This window comes from Podarcis liolepis (genome assembly GCF_965112155.1).
Source record: "Podarcis liolepis genome assembly, chromosome: 15".
NCBI lineage: Eukaryota > Metazoa > Chordata > Lepidosauria > Squamata > Lacertidae > Podarcis > Podarcis liolepis.
The window spans coordinates 11,698,985-11,717,353 of NC_139566.1; the positions used below are offsets into that span (position 1 = coordinate 11,698,985).

The 18,369-nt window shown below is 45.6% G+C and overlaps 1 protein-coding gene across 3 annotated transcripts in view; it reads left to right on the plus strand.

Moving 5' to 3' along the window:
* Positions 1-15,533, plus strand: part of PACS1 (phosphofurin acidic cluster sorting protein 1) — a 70,723-nt gene extending 55,190 nt beyond the window's left edge. For all 3 annotated transcript variants that reach the window (XM_083477515.1, XM_083477513.1, XM_083477514.1), the window contains exons 16-24: positions 495-649; positions 1,652-1,762; positions 2,453-2,555; positions 3,549-3,591; positions 8,277-8,319; positions 8,974-9,109; positions 9,588-9,814; positions 10,032-10,151; positions 10,565-15,533. In XM_083477515.1, coding sequence (XP_083333641.1) covers positions 495-649; positions 1,652-1,762; positions 2,453-2,555; positions 3,549-3,591; positions 8,277-8,319; positions 8,974-9,109; positions 9,588-9,814; positions 10,032-10,151; positions 10,565-10,677 — 1,051 coding nt within the window. In that variant the 3' untranslated portion in view covers positions 10,678-15,533. The remainder of the gene's footprint in view (positions 1-494; positions 650-1,651; positions 1,763-2,452; positions 2,556-3,548; positions 3,592-8,276; positions 8,320-8,973; positions 9,110-9,587; positions 9,815-10,031; positions 10,152-10,564) is intronic.
* Positions 15,534-18,369: the final 2,836 nt, after the last annotated feature.

The following is an 18,369-nucleotide window of genomic DNA, read 5'->3' on the forward strand; positions in this document are numbered from 1 at the left end:
CTGACTGAGTGTAGGTGTTGACAAGCTAGTAAATTACAGTGCATTTAAATTAATGGCCTAGGAGCCATAGGATTGTTGAGAAGTAAGTGACTGTGGTCCTGATCAGTGCCTGAATGAGAGAACCTTGCAAGTCCTTTAGGGCTATCTACAAGGAAAAATTGGAGATAAATGAAACAAAGGTCCCTTTGAGAGATCTGACTGTGCTTTCATTAAGCCTTGGCATGTATTCAGGTCTGTGGTTATATAGTCCTTAGTCTGAAGAAGCCAGAGTTGTATTGCTGTGGCACCTCCTATTTTAAGGAAACAGTTCCTTGCAACTCCCTACTTGGATGGGGTGTAGGTAGATCATATCCATGGTTTTCTTTTCAACACTAAGATAGAATTCCCAGTTGCACCATTTCTGTTTTTTGCCTTCTATAAGTAGATACTACTATAAATGCAGAGCCTGACGTACCACTATCTTAACTGCCCTCTTCTTTCTTTCCACCCATCAGCTGCAACTGTAATTCCTCCATGCCACGTCCTGTCAAGGTGGTGTCTATCGGGGGGCAGAGTTATCTCAGCTCCATCTTGAGGTTTTTTGTGAAGCAATTGGCAAACAAGACATCAGACTGGCTGAGCTATATGAAGTTTCTCATCATCCCACTAGGTAATACCACCTGTGCCTGTGGCTCGCTCGCTTGGTAGGTGGCTATTGAGTTACACATCTGAAACCCAATAGTTCTACATTTCAGTGACCCAAAAGCCACCAGGTGTAGTAGCTCTCTTCTTACAAACAGAATGAATGAGCTGAACTGACCTACCTTCCTCCACTCAGTCCAAGAACCGAAGCCACCAATACTTGCCAAAAGCTCACTCAACGCAACATTCTTTGTCTGGTTTTTTTTACAGCCCATGATACCCTTCCTCAGAACCAGTGGACTCAGTTTCAGTTTTTGAGGGCAAAATTTAATTGATGGGTCTGAGCTTTTAAAAACATGCTTGCTCAGTTTTTGAGGCTGTGTTTTCATTATGATGTGGTACTGAAGTAGGGAATGAAAGGCAAAATGTTGAGGAGGATGTTTCCTTTTAATAATGAGTGACATCTTTTGTTATCTCATACCTAAGTATTTTCTAAAGTCAGTTTTGTTGAGTATTTGGGAATAAGAAAATGCTTAGGTTTAAGCTAAAGCTGGTAATCAATTACAAAAATAATAATTGCTGAACAGCCTCATTTTTTTGTAGTGAAATATGTGATGGTTTACTTAAAGGAGAGTGAGTTTCCCAATCATTGGGGGTAGTTTTCTTTCGCTAGAAAGAGAGAGATTACCCATTTTTGTCTCTGAATAATAAGAATCACTCTACAAAAGGAGTGTTGTGGTAATGACAGTTGCAGTTTCTATTTTTTGGAGCGTCAATGGCTTTCTGATGCCAAAGGGTCTGTTGCCTCAGCAGCCATCTGCCGGTGCTAGATATGTGTAGCTTGCCAAGGAAAATCATAGCAACACAAAGGGAGAGGCGGGATTATTGGGTTGTTTTTGTTTTTATTAGGTATTTTGTGTTATTATATTGTGATTTTATGTTATGAACTGCCCTGAGACCTCTGGGTGCAGGGCAGTATACAGATTTAAATAATAATAATAAATAGGCCTTCCTCTCATTTCTCCACCAGGTTCTCACCCGGTAGCCAAGTACATGGGCTCTGTGGATAGCAGATACAGTGGTATGTTTCTTGATGCCACCTGGCGAGAACTCTTCAGCAAATCTGAGCCACCTACGACGGGTAAGAGCAAGTTTTCAGTTCACAGTGAGTGATAGAAGTAACATCTTTCAGAAAGGTCTTCATTCTGTCTTGCCAGACTGAGGACTCTTCTGTATGTGTGCTGCTTTTATGTAAGTTAGAATCAAACTAAGGTGAGAAGCCAAAGATTTAGTATGGGCCTTTGGTATTACACCAAACCAGTGCTTGGTAGATGTGGACCCCTCCCTGTGTCCAGCTAGTGTTTAATAAGACAATGTTGTCATTGGCAGTCAAAGGTAGGCCATAATGTCATTTGCTAGAATGAGCAATTCCAGCCAAGATGCAAAGTCACCTTTCCCAGAATCCTTGCAAGTTTGAGGACAACAGTGAACTACACATTGATTCAGCAGGATTATGGACAAGGTGGCAAATTTGGGCAGCTAGAATTGGGTGGGGCGAAATAATGGCATTTAGCACTGATGTTTACCACACCAGGATGGGGTCCATACTTAACGCTTGTGCGTCTTTTTGTTAATCCAAGTTCTCCTGCCTGCCTCTCCCCATCAGCCACTTCTCTGGCTTGTCACTCTTTGTGCCTCAGTGCAGATAACAACTCATGTGTATCTTAAAGCCAGCATCTTGAAGGTTCTCCCACTTGCTGGCTTGGGTAATGATGAATACTCTGTGTGCCTTTCCTGCTTGACGCTCTCTTTGGGTTATCTTCTTTCTCAGAGCCTTTTGATGTGGTTGGCCGGATCATGCAGTATGTCAGTGGAGCAAACGTGACCCACCAACTGCCTGTGGCCGAGGCCATGCTGACCTGCAAACACAAATTGTAAGTCCTTCCCCATCCACCCCTCTGCCACGAGCTTTGGATTTCAGCGTGGTGGGTGAGTGGGCTGAAATTGCCTCACCCACATAGCTAGAAGAACCCTAAATGTGAACTATAATGTTTGCTGTGTCTGTATTTATTGAAAGTTCATTCAGAATCCCCTTTGGCATGCCCTTTCTCAGTCTTCATTTCGTTTGTATGCAAAGCAAGACTGAGACAAACCACTGTAAAAAAGTGGAAGGTGGCTTGCTGGTGATTCTCAAGGAAGGCTAGTCTGTGCATTTCGATGTCCTGGTGAAAGTGTTGTGGGCACATTGCAATCACACACACACGTACTCACTTCCTCCCTGACAGCAATTAGGTTTGAAGAAAGTGTGTTGGCTTTCTCTCTCCACCCCAAGCCTAATGCAGCTAGAGATTATCTTCTTGGAGAGTATTGCTAGGGAGGCACAAGTCACTCTTCCCTCCTCAGCTGCAGCTTCCAGGAAGGTCACTTCCTTACACACAGCAATTAAGCCTGAAAAAAGAACTTTTATTGGAGCCAGTAGAAGGTTTCTTTCAAGCCTAATTGTGTGTGGCTGAGGAGGGGGGTTAGCTAGGGAGAAAGTTAACTGTGTGCCCCTCCCCATGTGAAGCTGCTATAAAACAATCAGAGCTATAAATTCTTTTGGAATCTCTTGCATATGGAATTATTGGGCCCATGTCGTACCCTTTTTTCAAGAGTCAAGAGTCCCAATGTGAAACCCGTTGCCAAATGGAAGCATCCTCCATACTGAGGCTGTAATGTGATTGGACTGACCTTCCGGTCTTCATGTTCCTTTTTGTCTGTTCGTGTGCCTGCAGAATGCTGTGTCTTGAAGCCCTAAGTTTATGTTCTTTTCATTTGTCAGATACGTAAAATAGAAAAGAAGGTGGAGAAAGCCTTTGTCTTTCAGCATTGCTTGTTCTCTCTTTTCCTGTCATTTGGATTTTTAATGGCTGTTTCTTTACCCACAGCCAAGATGAAGATTCTTACCAGAAGTTCATCCCTTTCATTGGGGTAAGAGTTTTACATATCTTGGATTTTTCATCTCTGAATACGAACTTATTTTATTCAGGGCCAGTTTACCTGAACTCTTTTATAGCTCTGGTTACTTAGATAAAGCCTACTTTTCGAAAACAAATGTGCGCGCATTTCTGTAGCTGTAGTTTAACTTTGGCAGCCACCTCACTTGCAGAACTATCATTTTCACCTACTGTGTTCCTTACCCTGCTGATGCTGAACGGAAGTTGTGGTTAAAATTCAGATGTGGTGGTATTTAATCAAATGACATTGTGTAATTTAGCTTGGGCTAAATTTATCTTTCTGAGTCAAGGACTTGGCAGTAAGCCTGACTGGATCCCATCTGATGAGTGGTGAAGTCATAAACAAGTGAAAGCAGGCTTCCCGTGTTGAAGATCTCATAAAATTAGACTTGTTTGTTTGGTTTTTAAATACCAGTTTCACTGTCCCTAAATTCAGGCAGCTAGCAGAATGTTGGGGGCGGTTGGCCAGTTTGTCACCTTGCAAATAGAGAGGCTACATACCTGAAACATGGTTTCCTTAGTGCAAATTAATGAATGCCATAGTTAATTTGCATACATTCCAGCCATGGTTTCACCTCCTGGTTTATGGGTAATCCTTATCCACAGCTATGTTTGCACCAGGGGGCAAAGCATTAAGTTTGCAGATCGCTGTTTTTTTTAACACCCGACTTTATCCCTGATGGTCAGAAGCAAAATAAGGAAATGATGACAGCAGCACTGTTGCAATCCACTTGCAATCTGCTAGATATTGGTTAACATCACCATCCCTTCGACACTTCACTGGTTACTGCTGCCAAGAAAATGCCAGAGGTCAATAACTATGCAGCTGCCTATGAGGAGATGCTCTAGCCCCAAGCAAGGATGAAATCATGTTGGGAAAAGATGGCTTTATTCCCTTGTGGCCACTGTGCAACCTTTGATGGGCAGTGCTTGTAGCCTTTTTGTCACCACTGCCTTTTTAAAAAAAGCTCTTAACATTTACTGGGTTTGCATTTCTGTTTTTATTATAAAGTGCCTATTGTCAGTCAGAAAGTAAACATTTCAAATAAAATAAACAAGCTTGCACATTTGAGATCAATGCCCCCCCTTTTGTTTCCATGGGCCACTTTGTGCCCTTGCAATATACAATTGCAATATACAAGGCAGCTCACTTTAAATTGAAATGTTACATGAAAATACATCCTGTACAATTAATGAAGCATGAAGTGGGGGCTTTTTGCAGCATCGGTCTGTCTGTGATTTTTGATAGTGACTGAGGAAGGCCAAGCGGGGGTGTACTTGACTATATTTTAATGGTTAGAGGGGAAACTGTTGCCTCACCTACATCACCACTGCTCTAGGATTATCTTGACTCTTTTATTGCTCATGATTTTTTTTTGGGGGGGGGGTAGATGGTCACAAATAATTATTTGGAAGAAACCTTTTCTCTTGCCAAGGCACTCTGTCTCAGCTTTTGCAATTGTGGTGTTATAAATCTTTTGGAGATTTGTTACTTGCAGGCTTCTGCTGCATCCTCAATAATTAAATCTGTTTCAAAGCACAGATCTCCCAAGGGAGGGCACCTGCAAAGCAAAAAGTTATCTTTCCTCTCTTGTGCATAAGCTCCTGCCTGGCACTCAAAGTCTCTGCTAACAAAATTGCTCTCCCTTTTCTCTTCCCACCCTCACTCAAACACATTGGGCTATGTTTGACAAACTAACCTCTGCTTTGACACAGAGGAGGATCTTAAAGGTTAAAGAAAGCTCATTGTGTTTGCTAGTGTGACCATTAGGTAGACATGAGGGATGCTGGCCACTGGGGACAACTCTTTCCCTGCAAAGGAACTGGTGTGCCTAGCAAGAAAGGCAATACCCCCCCCCAAAAAAAAAAACCTGCAAAAAGCTTATTTGCTCTCCTTTTTAAAGCACAGAGGAAATATGAGTCAATCTGAACCAGGCAGGGGTGGAGGGAGTGACTCAGCAGACTGTGACCCACAAGTGTGCATTGGAACTGCTGATGTGATGACAACCAATTAAGGCGAAACCTCAGATGCATTAGTTTTTAGAATGCTCTCAAGCCCCCGTGCTATTTACAGAAGGAAAGTAAAAATGTGTGCATTATTTGATGGAACAGTGTGGGGAGCCTGAGAGTTTCACATTTCAGGCTGTTAGCTTTTTTAGAAATGTTGGCAAGTATATCAGGCAGACCTCCTGGTTGCGGGGCACATCTGAAACACAGATCACCTGGTGGCAAGCAAAATCCTTCTCCAGCCAAAGAGGACTCATGGCACAAAGCAGAAAGTGTGGCCTTGAATCAACACTGCCAGAACAACCAAACCTGAACTTTGTGAACACTTCTCTCATTCCATCAAACAAGCTCTAAGGAACTGCACCTGAGACAGTGTCGAAACAAGGTGGAACCTACACCGAAGATGTAACCTACAACACAGCTATGATCTCTTTTGGCGAAAGAGAGCAGCAGATCTCCAACTGGTTTGAGGCCGGTATTATGCCTGTTATTGCTGCAGAGAGCGAGGCTCTTGTGAACTGCAAGCATGAAGCCTGTGACAAGACGCCTGCTGCACCACTGAGAAAGACAAGGAGTGGTGCCAAGCAGATTGCCAGATGATGTGTTAGTGACCACTGGCTAAAAGCTGTGTCAGAGCTTACACTGTCACTGCTGACAGTGGCAACACTTAAAAAATGTACAAATGCATGAAAACAGCCTTTGGAGTTTGGAGCAACAATCAGGAAGACTGCACCACTGAATACCTTGTCTGGAGAGATCATCACAAACTGCGGCAAGCAGATGAAGCAATGAGCAGAGCACTATCAAGAACTGTCCTCATGGGAAAACATGGTCTCCAACATAGCAATTGACAGCATCCAGACTCTTCCTGTCTTGGAAGCGCTAGATGTCTCTCCCTCCCTTGGCAAGCTGAAAAATGCCATCAACTCTCAGGCATGTGGTAAAGCCCCAGGACAGGGCAGAATCCCAACAGAAGTGCTGAAAGCAGGTCTCAGTTCCTCAGTTCCTCCCTCATTATGCACCTCCATGGTCTTCTCTTGCAGTGTTGGGGAAAAGGATCTGTGCCACAAGAGATGTGTGACCCCAGCATTGTGACCCTCTATAAGAGCAAAAGTGGCCACCATGATTGTAACAATTACCGTGGAATCTTCCTGCTGAGTACTGTGTTATTCACTGACAGGGTCTATCCTGAGTCACAATGCTTCAGAGCTCATGTTGAACAATCAACATGATTTTCTCACTGCGCCAGCTGCAGGAGAAATGCTAAGAGCAGAAACGACCTTTGTATATCGCCTTCATAGACCTGACAAAGGCCTTTGACCTTGTCAGCCCAAAAGGACTGTCCACTTCTCAACAAGATAGGATGCCCACCTCTAAGCTCCACAAGATGAGCATGTCCTTCCATGAGAACATGCACAGCACCATACAGTATGACAGTTCATCCTCAGACACCTTTATAAGAGTGGTGTGAAACAGGGCTGTGTTCTCACTCCAACTCTCCTTGGCTTGTTCTTCTTCCTGTTGCTCTCCTATGCCTTCAGCTTGACCTAAACCCACATTCCTGGCATGTTCTCACTTCCGTTTCAGCATCATCTATGCTGGTTTGGTCATGTACACAAATGGAAAAGATGACAGGATCCCCAAGGGCATGCTCTATGGGGAGCTGGCTTCAGGCAGTAGAAGAAGAAGAGGAGTTTGGATTTGATATCCCGCCTTTCACTCCCCTTCAGGAGTCTCAAAGCGGCTAACAATCTCCTTTCCCTTCCTCCCCCACAACAAACACTCTGTGAGGTGAGTGGGGCTGAGAGACTTCAAAGAAGTGTGACTGGCCCAAGGTCACCCAGCAGCTGCATGTGGAGGAGCGGAGACACGAACCCGGTTCCCCAGATTACGAGACTACCGCTCTTAACCACTACACCACACTGCCTGTTGGCAGACCAACTATGCATTGCAAAGATGTTTGCAAGCATGACATGAAGGCTGACAACATTAACCCTTCCACTGTAGATGATTGCAGTATCTGGAGACAGTCAGGTTTTGTATCCACAGCAGGGACCAGAGGAGGAATGACCACTAGGAGGAGCACAGAGAGAAGATACGCCATAGAGCACCTGTAGCAGCCAAACTGGACATCTTCATCTGCCCCACCATCGATAAAATATGTCTCTCCCGTATCAGTCTCTACAGCCACAGTAGGCACCGTAACTCTCCAATGGCTCTCTGAAGGCGCACTCTTCCATTTGTCTCCTAAGACAGATGGATGCAAGCAACAACAGATCAGGCCAAGAGCAGAGGGCCACACTTCTACTATTTAGAATAAGAAAGAGGGGGAGAGGGGGAGATAGATTTTTATGCTCCAGCAGCTTCCTGGACTAGGTCCCAGTTTCAGGCCTCAAACAGCTAATAGTAAATACTGAGCTGGTGGGAAGAAACACCCTAGGCGTATACTATGAATGCCATGTTTTCATTATAGTTCTGGAAGGGTTAACTGTCTTGTGCTTCTCTTCTATAACTTTGAGATAAAGTGACTTTCCTTAGGAAGGTAAAATGTGTTCCTTTTCCACCTGTAGCTAAATTATTTGTCAGGCTTTGTTTTTGAAGTGATTTGCCTTCATTGTTTGCTCTCTCCTTCTCACTCCCTGCCCCCTGCAGGTGGTTAAAGTGGGCCTCATTGAAGACTCGCCTGCGGCTACAGGTATGACACACCCCCTAAGATCCCTGTGCTGCTTAGAGCAAAGACTGGTTATCCTAGTTACTCCACTTCCTCCGTTAAGTGAATACAAGCATGAAATTGGGTGATCTGCTTCAGTAATATTGACTAGGAAATAGCTGACACAGCTTGACAAAGCATGAAAAACCTATGCTTTTTATAGTATGCTATAGCTGTACAGTATCTGCCAGCAGTGATTTCACCAGCTGGAGTGCTAGGAAGGGTCTTAAAAGTGCCTGTAAAAACTTAAGCTACCAGGATGGATCCATCCAATATTCTATGCCTAGAGTGGGGAGGTCCTCATGCAGCATTGATCCCACCTCTCTCTGCCAGCCACCGAGCAAGGGCATCTTAAGAGGCGGGTGGGGATAAAGATGTCAAGGGATGCAGCCTACTGTTCAGCTGACAAGTGTGGAATAAATCCCACGTGCCTATCTATTGCTCAGAAAACCCCAATCCCATTCCTGAGACTGTTTGGGAAATGCTGACATAAGTATTAGTGCCAGAGAAACTTTAACTTATGATAAATGCCTTGTAACTAAAACTGAAAGGCTCAGCCTGAGAATTAACATTGCTTCTATTTAGCAGGTAAGCAAGATGTGTTCTCCTTCTCCATCTCATGATTTCCTTCCTTTGCAGGAGAGGGAGATGATTCTCCCATCATCAGCCTCACAGTTCCCTCCACTTCTCCCCCTTCTTCCTCTGGGCTTTCCAGAGACGTCACTGCCACCCCTCCATCATCTCCCTCTATGACTAGTGGACTGGCTGTCATGGGGTAAGTCTCTGGGTATGAAGACACTTTGTGTGGGTGGTGGTTGTGCTATTTCTCCTTATCATGTTGGGAACCCTGGACACATTTGCTGGGAAAATAAATTATGAAAGATCCTAAGAGCAAAGTAAATGCCACAGATGGTGTACACACCACTGTCTCTTTACTGTGATCATATATTAAAAAACTATTCTAGTCAGTCTCCTGAAGTATCAGGGCATCAGAGCTTAATCCCCTGTTCACTCTTATCTCCAGAGTGAATTCAGTAGCCAAGATTTATGCCTGGCTATCATCAGTCACCACATAATTATCTCCATTGGCAGCCTGCCAACAAAAGACATTCAATCCACCATGTTCTTCCCCCGAAAGTCCCCTTTTCAAATATCTGTGTTGTCAATGCAAATATGTCAGTTAGCAATAGCTTTTTCAACAATGCAAAACTTGCTCAAGTTTCTTTCCACTTTTTCCTGTCACTTGATCACAGGTCCCCCAATAGCCCTTATGGCGATGTCATTGGGCTGCAGGTGGATTATTGGCTAGTTCAGGCCACGGAAAAAAAGAAGGAAGGGGAGAAGAAGGACGCCAGCTCCAAAAATACACTCAAGAGTGTCTTCCGCTCGGTGCAGGTGTCACGGCTTCCAAACAGTGGGGAAACCCAGTTGTCTGGGACCATGGCCATGACTGTTGTCACCAAAGAGAAGAATAAGAAAGGTGAGTTATGGAGAGTGGCACTTCCTCTTTACTGGGGGTGCTCCTTCCTGGAGGGCAAATTGCCAGCAGGCCTTTGCATGATAGCCCTGCCCCTTGAACCATTTAGCACTGCTGAAGACTTACCCTGCAAGTCTTGCCATAAGTGTGCCAACTCTTCTACTTCGTGTTTTAAGAGAGAGACTCGTTTTCACTAATTGGGGGTCCTTGTGCTTTCTAGTTCCCACAATTTTTCTGAGCAAGAAACCCAAAGAGAGAGAAGTAGATTCCAAGAGCCAAATGATTGATGGAATCAGCCGGCTGATCTGCTCTGCAAAACAGCAGCAAACTATGCTGAAAGGTAATGCTTGCCCTTGGGATCAGGGATGCCTGATGGTACTGAAGGTGACTGGGAAGGATTTCAAAATGGTGAGGGACCTGATAAACTAGAAGGGATTTCATTATATTATTTCTTTATAATAATTTATAGTGGGGTAGGGAATTGGATCCAACCAGAGAGCCAGATCCAGAAGTGACCAACTCTTCATTTCTCAGCACAGCTGTTCTGTTGGGGAACAGAACAGAGTTCAGTGGATTTAAGAGGTCCCAGATTCAATAACTGGAACCAAGCAGTAGGGGATGGGAAAGGTCCCTGCCCCTAACATCCTGGAAAGCCACTGCTAGACAGTTTATCCTGAGTTCAATGTACCAATGAAGAATACTTGGTATAAGACACCTTCCTATGTTCATAGGAATCGTCTCTCTTCTCTCTAGTTTCCATTGATGGTGTGGAGTGGAGTGACATCAAGTTTTTCCAGCTAGCTGCCCAGTGGCCAACCCATGTGAAACACTTCCCTGTCGGACTCTTTGGCTCGAAACCGACCTGATGATGACAACACGGTGGTCCCTCCTGTGTCCTCATCACTCTGCTGCAATGCGGCATCACCTCTGTCCAAACCATCAGCCAAATCAGAGCTGTCCTGTGGTAACTTCACCCATGTTGCATTACTGTGTGTTGATCTGGTCTCGCCAGGGAGGGACCAGCCTCTGGTGCCAAGAGAGATGCTACATTTTTGTCTCCAGCCAAGGAGCCGCCCGCCAATTGCTTTCTCATATTTTTCTGCCACATCGTGTCGTGGGTGTCCAGCCTCCATCTGTGCTGAGTGCATTGCATTTTGGGAACGAATCCCAAAATATATGGATTCTCCTGGTTTCCCATCACTCCTGGCGCACACTCCTTCTCTGAGCTGGCATGCCTGTGTCTTCCTGAAGAATGTGTTTGAGAACTTGTGGTCCACAAAACTTCGCCTTTAACAATATTGTTCTTTTTTACATTTTAGCTTTTGCTGAGCCAACCGAGAGCTTTACTGAGCACCCACTCTCAAAGTTCTCCTTTTCAACCTCAGCCTTTCCAAAAGCACAAAGCTTGCAAAGCCCACATTGGGTGTTGTGTTAGCAACCAAACTCAACCCCATCTGGCTCTTGCCATTAGTAGGCAAGGCCCTTTCTCCTGCCGCCAACCCACCCTGTGTCACATTGCTAGGTCAAACGTGCCAGGATGGTGGAAGGAGCCTCAGCAATCTTGCGCGGTTGCCGTTCCTTGCAAAGATGAGGAGCAGAAAAGTCAGTTGTAGGGAGCTAGAAGCAGACACTTTTCTTGACCAGGCACACCCACTGCTCTCCCATGGCTGTGTCCCTTCACTCTTTCATGTTTGTACTGCTCTTTTCTTACACTTCCCCTCATCTCACCTTCAAAGTGTTTTTTAAAAGAACTTAGGTCACCTAAGATACATCTCCATTTCTTTGTAAGACTCCACTTGCTAGTGTGGCATCACAGTGCAGTGAGAGGTGGGGAAGGTTGTCCACCATACTGAAGAGTTGGATAACTTCATTAGAAAGCTTGTCCTGAAACTCACCCTGTTCATCTGTGTTTGGCAACAGTTCTGAGAGGTGTGTACTCCCAGCCACATGCCACAGTCAAGAGGAGAGGCTACACCTTGTTCCTCTGCCCTCTTTCTGGGTCCTGAGCCTGCCTTGTGGTGTGATGCATCTCAGCACAAGGAGATACTTTGGGGGGACCTGCTCAGCCATCTGTGCAGTCTGCTTGCCACAGCCATTTCTAAGGTTGGGATCCCAGCAACATTCCTTCCCCTTTGGCATTTCAGTTTTGGGGGTTTTTATTTGAAGTAGCCCCATGTTGCAGAGCCTCTGGGAACTCTATGTGCCATACCAGAAGTAGCAGACTTTGCCAAGCATTCCTCTTCTGAGCGCTCGCCTTGGCAGGCAAGAGATCAGCCTTTGCCTTGAGTCTTGAAGGGAGCAAGTTGAATAGCTGCAGGGGTTGGATCCATGGCTGAGACCAGAGGTTCCTTGACAGTGATGCAAAATAGCTTTACCAACGGCAACATAGTGATGCTTAAGGAAGACTGGAGAAAAGGCTACTTTTGTGTAGTAAGCCTGCACTTCATAGGGCAGTTTTTGTGTGCTTGATATGCACTTCTGTCCCTCAAAGACCTTCCCTCCTTCCTTCTCCAAGCATTGGCACTCCTGTTTTGTTTTCTGTTTTTTTGCTAAGGTAGTAAAACATGAAAACAAACAGGGGCCCCTGAAGCTGGTATTGCAGGGGACAAATGGGAGCCACCTTGCCTCCTCTCCTAGAGCACTTTGTCAGCAGCTCTGAGGTGCTTCCAGGGAGCTGTGCTGCTTTTTATCTGTTCCTGACCAGCAATAAATCAAACCACCCCTACTGTGGGGTTTGGCAACACATCATCAGCCCACTTTATTGGCTGTTCGAAACGGCTTTGGGGCCATCATAATGCTTAAGCACTTAACTGCTCATAGCATACAGTGTGGCTCTGTCAAACAGTGGAGCGTACAATCCACATTCAGTCTTTTAGATGGTTTTTAGATTTTTGAATCCACATATATTTTCAGAAGCCCCAAAATTCAGCTTAAAGTAACTGTGTGTGTAAGCAGAGTGAAATTTTGTCTAGCTGGAAGTGGTGATTCTGGTTTCTAGGCTATTACAGTGGAAGGGGAAATGTGGAGGTGGCAGGGAGAGAGCTGGCTTTATAAATAACTCTTGAGCAATCTGCTCTGCTTCCCAGATTGAAAGAGGAGGACCCAGGCAAGCTGTTTGCCTTCAAAAAGTTTCTCCCCAAGGCCAGTTCTTTTAGGCTTGTCCTTGAGCCACTGCAGCTGTTTCTTGAGAGAGAGATCCCAAGAAGAATGACCATAAGTACCAGCAGCTTCGTTCACCTCATGCCCCTGGGTGGGGTGTCCCCTCCGAGGCTTAACTGGCAGTGATCCCCTGGATTGGATTGCATCCCCCTCGTTGTGGATTCTCGGTGGCAGATAAAAAAACCTGTACACTTTCCCCCATTTCCTTCTCTTGGCTCCTGCTGCTGTGGCTATGTTACAAATGTGGCTTTTGTACTACTCTGTCCCAAGCAATGCTCTCAGAGCCACAAAGTGAACTTGATCTTGTGCGTCTGTCCTAAACACTGCAGCCCCCTGCCTCAAGGAGGAGATGTCACAGATATCTTGGCATGCTACATATTTCCTTTTGAGTCAGATCTCTCTTTGTGTCCTCCCCACTCATTGAATACTGAATAAACTCCTTGGCTCAAATGTGAGAAAGGAGGTTTATAGCGATATGTCACTTACCCCATGGGCTTTGAGGGCAGGTGCTGCTTCCTCTGCATGAAAGGGAGAGAGGTGCCACCCAGAACATGGGGTATTTAAATAAGCACAACTCTGAACATTTTCTTCCTACTTGCTCTGTAGAAATGCTTCCTGTCTCATTTTCATATTCATTTGCCTTCCTCCATAAGCAAATGTCACTTCCAGTCCAGTTGCTTCAGGTCGAGGGTCTGAGAGAGCCTGCAAAAGGCAACCCATTTCCAAGCTGGGAGAAGCAAGGGAGCAGTTTGGCTCCAAGTAGCCAACGTCCAGGATTCTTTGACACTTTGCCATGGAAACATCCACCCTAATGGGCTTCCATTTTAAGATCCCGTTTTTTTAGGTTCGGCCTGTGAAACTTACGACCTTCCCTAAACTGAGTGGGGTCCACCAGCAGCACATGGTAGCCCACCAGGAGCTCAGTAAGCTTGCTATTGTTGTTCAAAACTTTAAAAATGGAGAGATTGTTGAGCACCTGGCAGGCTACAGTCAGTGGTGGTGGTGGGCAGGGTAACAAGCTGTGCATGTCAAGAACAGGGTGGAACTTACGAGTGGATGGGATTCATTCAGCAGCCAATCAACTCTGCCTTCACTATGGTTTAATTTTCATGACCTCCTCTTGGTTGCCTTTGGCCAATCGGAAATGGATGTGGGAGAAGGGCAAGTAGTGACAGAAGTCTGTGTCTGTAGCTGCATCCTGGGCTTCTGTAGAAGTGCACACTAGTGCCCCCGCCCACTCCACAAGTCAGATTGGTGCAGTGAGGACACCGTATGTGCCCATCTGTCAGTCAAACCAGCACAGGACCGCCTCACACGTGTTGCATTATTCTTTGTGGCCTGGCTGTTCAGATTCATGCTTTGCAAAGGCGCGCACACACTCTTGCTCTCGCAGCTGTGGTCTGGGACAGAGAGGGCTTGTTAGAATTTGTGAAACCACTTGCAGGACTAGGGGCAGACAGCTGGCTTGGTCCCCCCCCCCCTTTTTCCCTTTATGGTCTCCTGTGTTTAACCTTCCTTCACCCATAATGCACAAGGGAGTGGAAGGGAAGTTCATTCCAAGAAGCAGCTGTCCAGATAGCTCTGGAAACCAAGTCCTGCAGCTGCTTGCTTTGGAATGGGTGTGCATGCAGCATCCTCCCAGTGCAAAATGTTGGCACTGTAGGAAGGATCCTGACACACTATCCAGTCCCTTGGCTTACCATCTCCCCTTCTTAAGTGGGTGGCCCTTTCTCTTCCCTGAGGAATGCAGGTTCAGGAGGCTAAGCTGAATGGATGTGCCTCCGAGGATGGATGGATGGATGGATGGGCAGGAGTCGCTCCCACATTAAGCACTTTGTCCTTTGTGCCTAGCGAAAGGTGAAAGTCACAGACTCCTAACATGGAAGGAAAATCACCCTGCCTCAGGGACATGCAGATGGGCTAGCAACTCCAAGAACCACACACATCATATTCATTCCCTGAGCATCATTTCACTTGGTTCCTCCTTGCCCCAGTACCCACCTACCGCTCCTGAGCCAGCCCCCACGAAAGAGCCTACCAAAGAGTACACTCTTCCCCAGGGAATGACAGTCCCAGGAAAGAGCCACGGTGGGGAGGCACTCTGCTCCAGGGAGCTCTCCAAGGTCTCTGTTCATTGCTTCCGTACAGCCTTGCCTCAGGCCTAATTTCTCATGTCTCGACTGTTACAGTAAGTGTGTCCATCTGAGGACCATTGTGTTTCCTGTTTTTGCTGTGTGGATTTTGCACATTCTGGAACTTTTGTCTATAAATTCAGATTATCTGGATTTTTGTGTCTGTTATGTAACCCAGCCACTGTACATAAATATGAGTTTTGTATATAATCTCATTTTATTCTCCTTTCTTTTTGTAAGTGTGTTGATTCTCTTGGTTTGTACTGCAGGCTCCAAATGATCCACATTAAGAATCTCTGCTTGTTAAAATTTTGGAGCCTTGTTGGTATTTGATGCATTCTATCCTTGGCGGGTGGGGTCTGTTGTCTCCCCACTCCCACTCACTATTTTTGGAGTTTTTCATTAAATAAATTGTGTTTTTTAAAATAATACTTTAAAATCTCAAGCTTGATCACTTTATGCTTTAGTTTCTCCTCAAAGCTCCTTGGATATGGTCCACATGAGAAAAACAAAGGGGCAATACGAGAGAACCAGCCACTAAGACTTCACTTTTCCAAAATCTAAAAGCAGAGAACTGGGGCGGGAGGCCTTATAGTTGGAATGGAGAAACTGCATTTCAACTTGCTATGTTTTGCTTTTCTTTGCTTTAAGGAAATGCACAAAGAATGTGAATACTTTGCAACTGGCACAACAGTCCTCTCGGGGAAAACAAAAGCTTATAAATCACAGAAGCAAAAATATTCCAACACTTTGGCCATGGGTAACAGCAGTGTAGAATTTAAAGCTCTCCTATACCTTATACCAGGGGATGCGGGTGGCGCTGTGGGTTAAACCACAGAGCCTAGGACTTGCCAATCAGAAGGTCAGCAGTTCAAATCCCTGTGATGGGGTGAGCTCCCGTTGCTCGGTCCCTGCTCCTGCCAACCTAGCAGTTCGAAAGCACGTCAAAGTGCAAGTACATAAATAGGTACTGCTCCGGCGGGAAGGTAAACGGCGTTTCCATGCGCTGCTCTGGTTCGCCAGAAGCGGCTTAGTCATGCTGGCCACATGACCCGGAAGCTGTACGCTGGCTCCTTCTGCCAGTAAAATGAGATGATCGCTGCAACCCCAGAGTCGGCCACGACTGGACCTAATGGTCAGGGGTCCCTTTACCTTTACCTTATACCAGAGCTTCCCAACCTTTTTGAGTCCACTGCTCCCTTGACAAACTACATTTTTCTGCAGCACCCCTGTGGGGCTTAGGAGCCCAATTATGTCACCCTAGCCTGCAGAGCTGGCAGTCTCTCACCCTTTTTCAAATACCCTCCCTTGTGGAGTGTTCCCTCAGCCTCCTCTCCTCTCCCCTCTCCTTGGGAGTCCTCTGGGCAGTTACAGCTCCTGCCCCGGTCTCTGAGCTTTCCCCCAACCACACCCCAAAGGGAGGTGCCTCCTCCCACTGTCCCACAAGGGTCTGGGTAGCACCCCCTGGCCAGCCCCAGAGGCACCATTTGCCTGTGGAGCTTGTAGCCAGGGCTGTTGCACCAAACAGCTGTGCGAGCCTCTGGGAGGCAGAGATGCAAGAGGGCATCAGAGGAGGGAAGGGACAGAGGCCAGTGTTGCCCATGGCACCCCTGACCATCATTCAAGGCACCCTAGGGCACCATGGCACTCGGGTTGAAAACCACAGCTTTATACAACAGGCGTTTGCCTGCACTGGTGCCAGTCTAGAAAGAATTGGGAACCCGCACAGGAGGAAAAGTTCCCCTTTGCTGTAGAACCTCAGCCCAGATGAGCAGAGCTCATCATGATTGTATGCTTCCGCAAGAAACAAATGTTCCTTCAGCTGCTTCTTAACTAGTTTTCATGACACGTCAGTCAAAAACTATCCTTATCTTTAATATGGTCAGGAAGCCATAAACATGGCCATAAAGCAATCTAGATAAATACATAAAAGATATGCAATATTAAACCACGTTGCTAGGTCCATTATCTAAATGAATTTTATATTGTTTTTATTGCTGGTTTGTTTGCCATTCTGGGCTCCTTTGGAAGAAGTGTTAGGATATGAACTTAGCAGCAGCAGTAATGCATGTTATAAAACTCACGTTGGGTTAGCTAACAAGGCACACAAATAAAACTACTGTAGGAAAGAGTGTACAGTGCTAGATAATTCCTTTAGCAACATACACATACGTTATCCTGACACTCCTCCTCACACCCATGAAAGAATGGGATTGCCTTTTTGAAAATTGCAGGTGCCCTATGGGGTTTCTGGGATAATTATTTCAGTACAAAGACTTAAAACACTTGCCTACTAAAATACCTTTTCAGATTATAAGAAAGTTTTCTAATCAAGTAACAAACTGGTCCTGCTGTGTAGATATTAGGAGCTTCTTTTGAAGAGAAAATTTATTTAAACTTCCCACATAATAAGCATAGGAGGAGAGGAACTTGCAGTATAATCCCACAAACGTTTATGCAAGCAGCAAACCTCTCAGAGTTCAACGAAACTGATTCTCTTGTTAGTGTGTTTGGCATTATTGTCTTTGGTATCTCTAAAAAGAGAAATCCCATCCTGGGGGGCTACCACTGAACAAATAAAAAATGGGGGGGGGGGCAACAGCAGTAGGCAGCTAAAAGAAATGGAGGAAAAGCACTAAGTTCTTACCTACTTTAAGTGCAGGCTCACCCACAAACATACTAAATATTGCCACCACAATTCTCTCTCCCCTCCTGCTTCTCCCACCTTATTCTGTATAATGTCTCACATCAAATGTAAAAAAGACTTTACGGTTTGGGAAAAGAAAAAAAGACTGCACATTTTTTGTGAACCAAGAAGATATTTAAATTGGATGGTTGCTGTACTCATTCAGGTATACATTGAGGGAGTGAAGACAGGGGGAAACTGGTACATGGAAGCTAGTGTGGTGTCGTGGTTAAAGCACTGGGCTAGGACCAGGGGGTGCCCAGGTTTAAAACCCCACTAACCTTTCATGTAATTCACTGTGTGACCTTGGGCCAGCCACTTCTCTCAGCATACGTGGCCGCATTCACACTATACACGTAAAGCACTATGGTGCCACTTTAAGCAGCCATGGGTTCCCTCAAGCATTTCTGGGAGCTGTAGTTTAAGGGTGCTGAAAGTTGTTAGGAGACCTTATTCCCCTCCCAGAATGACACTTTTCAGAGTGGCTTAACAATCACTTGATCTTCATAGGGAAAACTTAACCAAAATCAATTGTAACTAAATCACCCGACCTACGGAATCGGTCCTTCTGCGCTAGGATC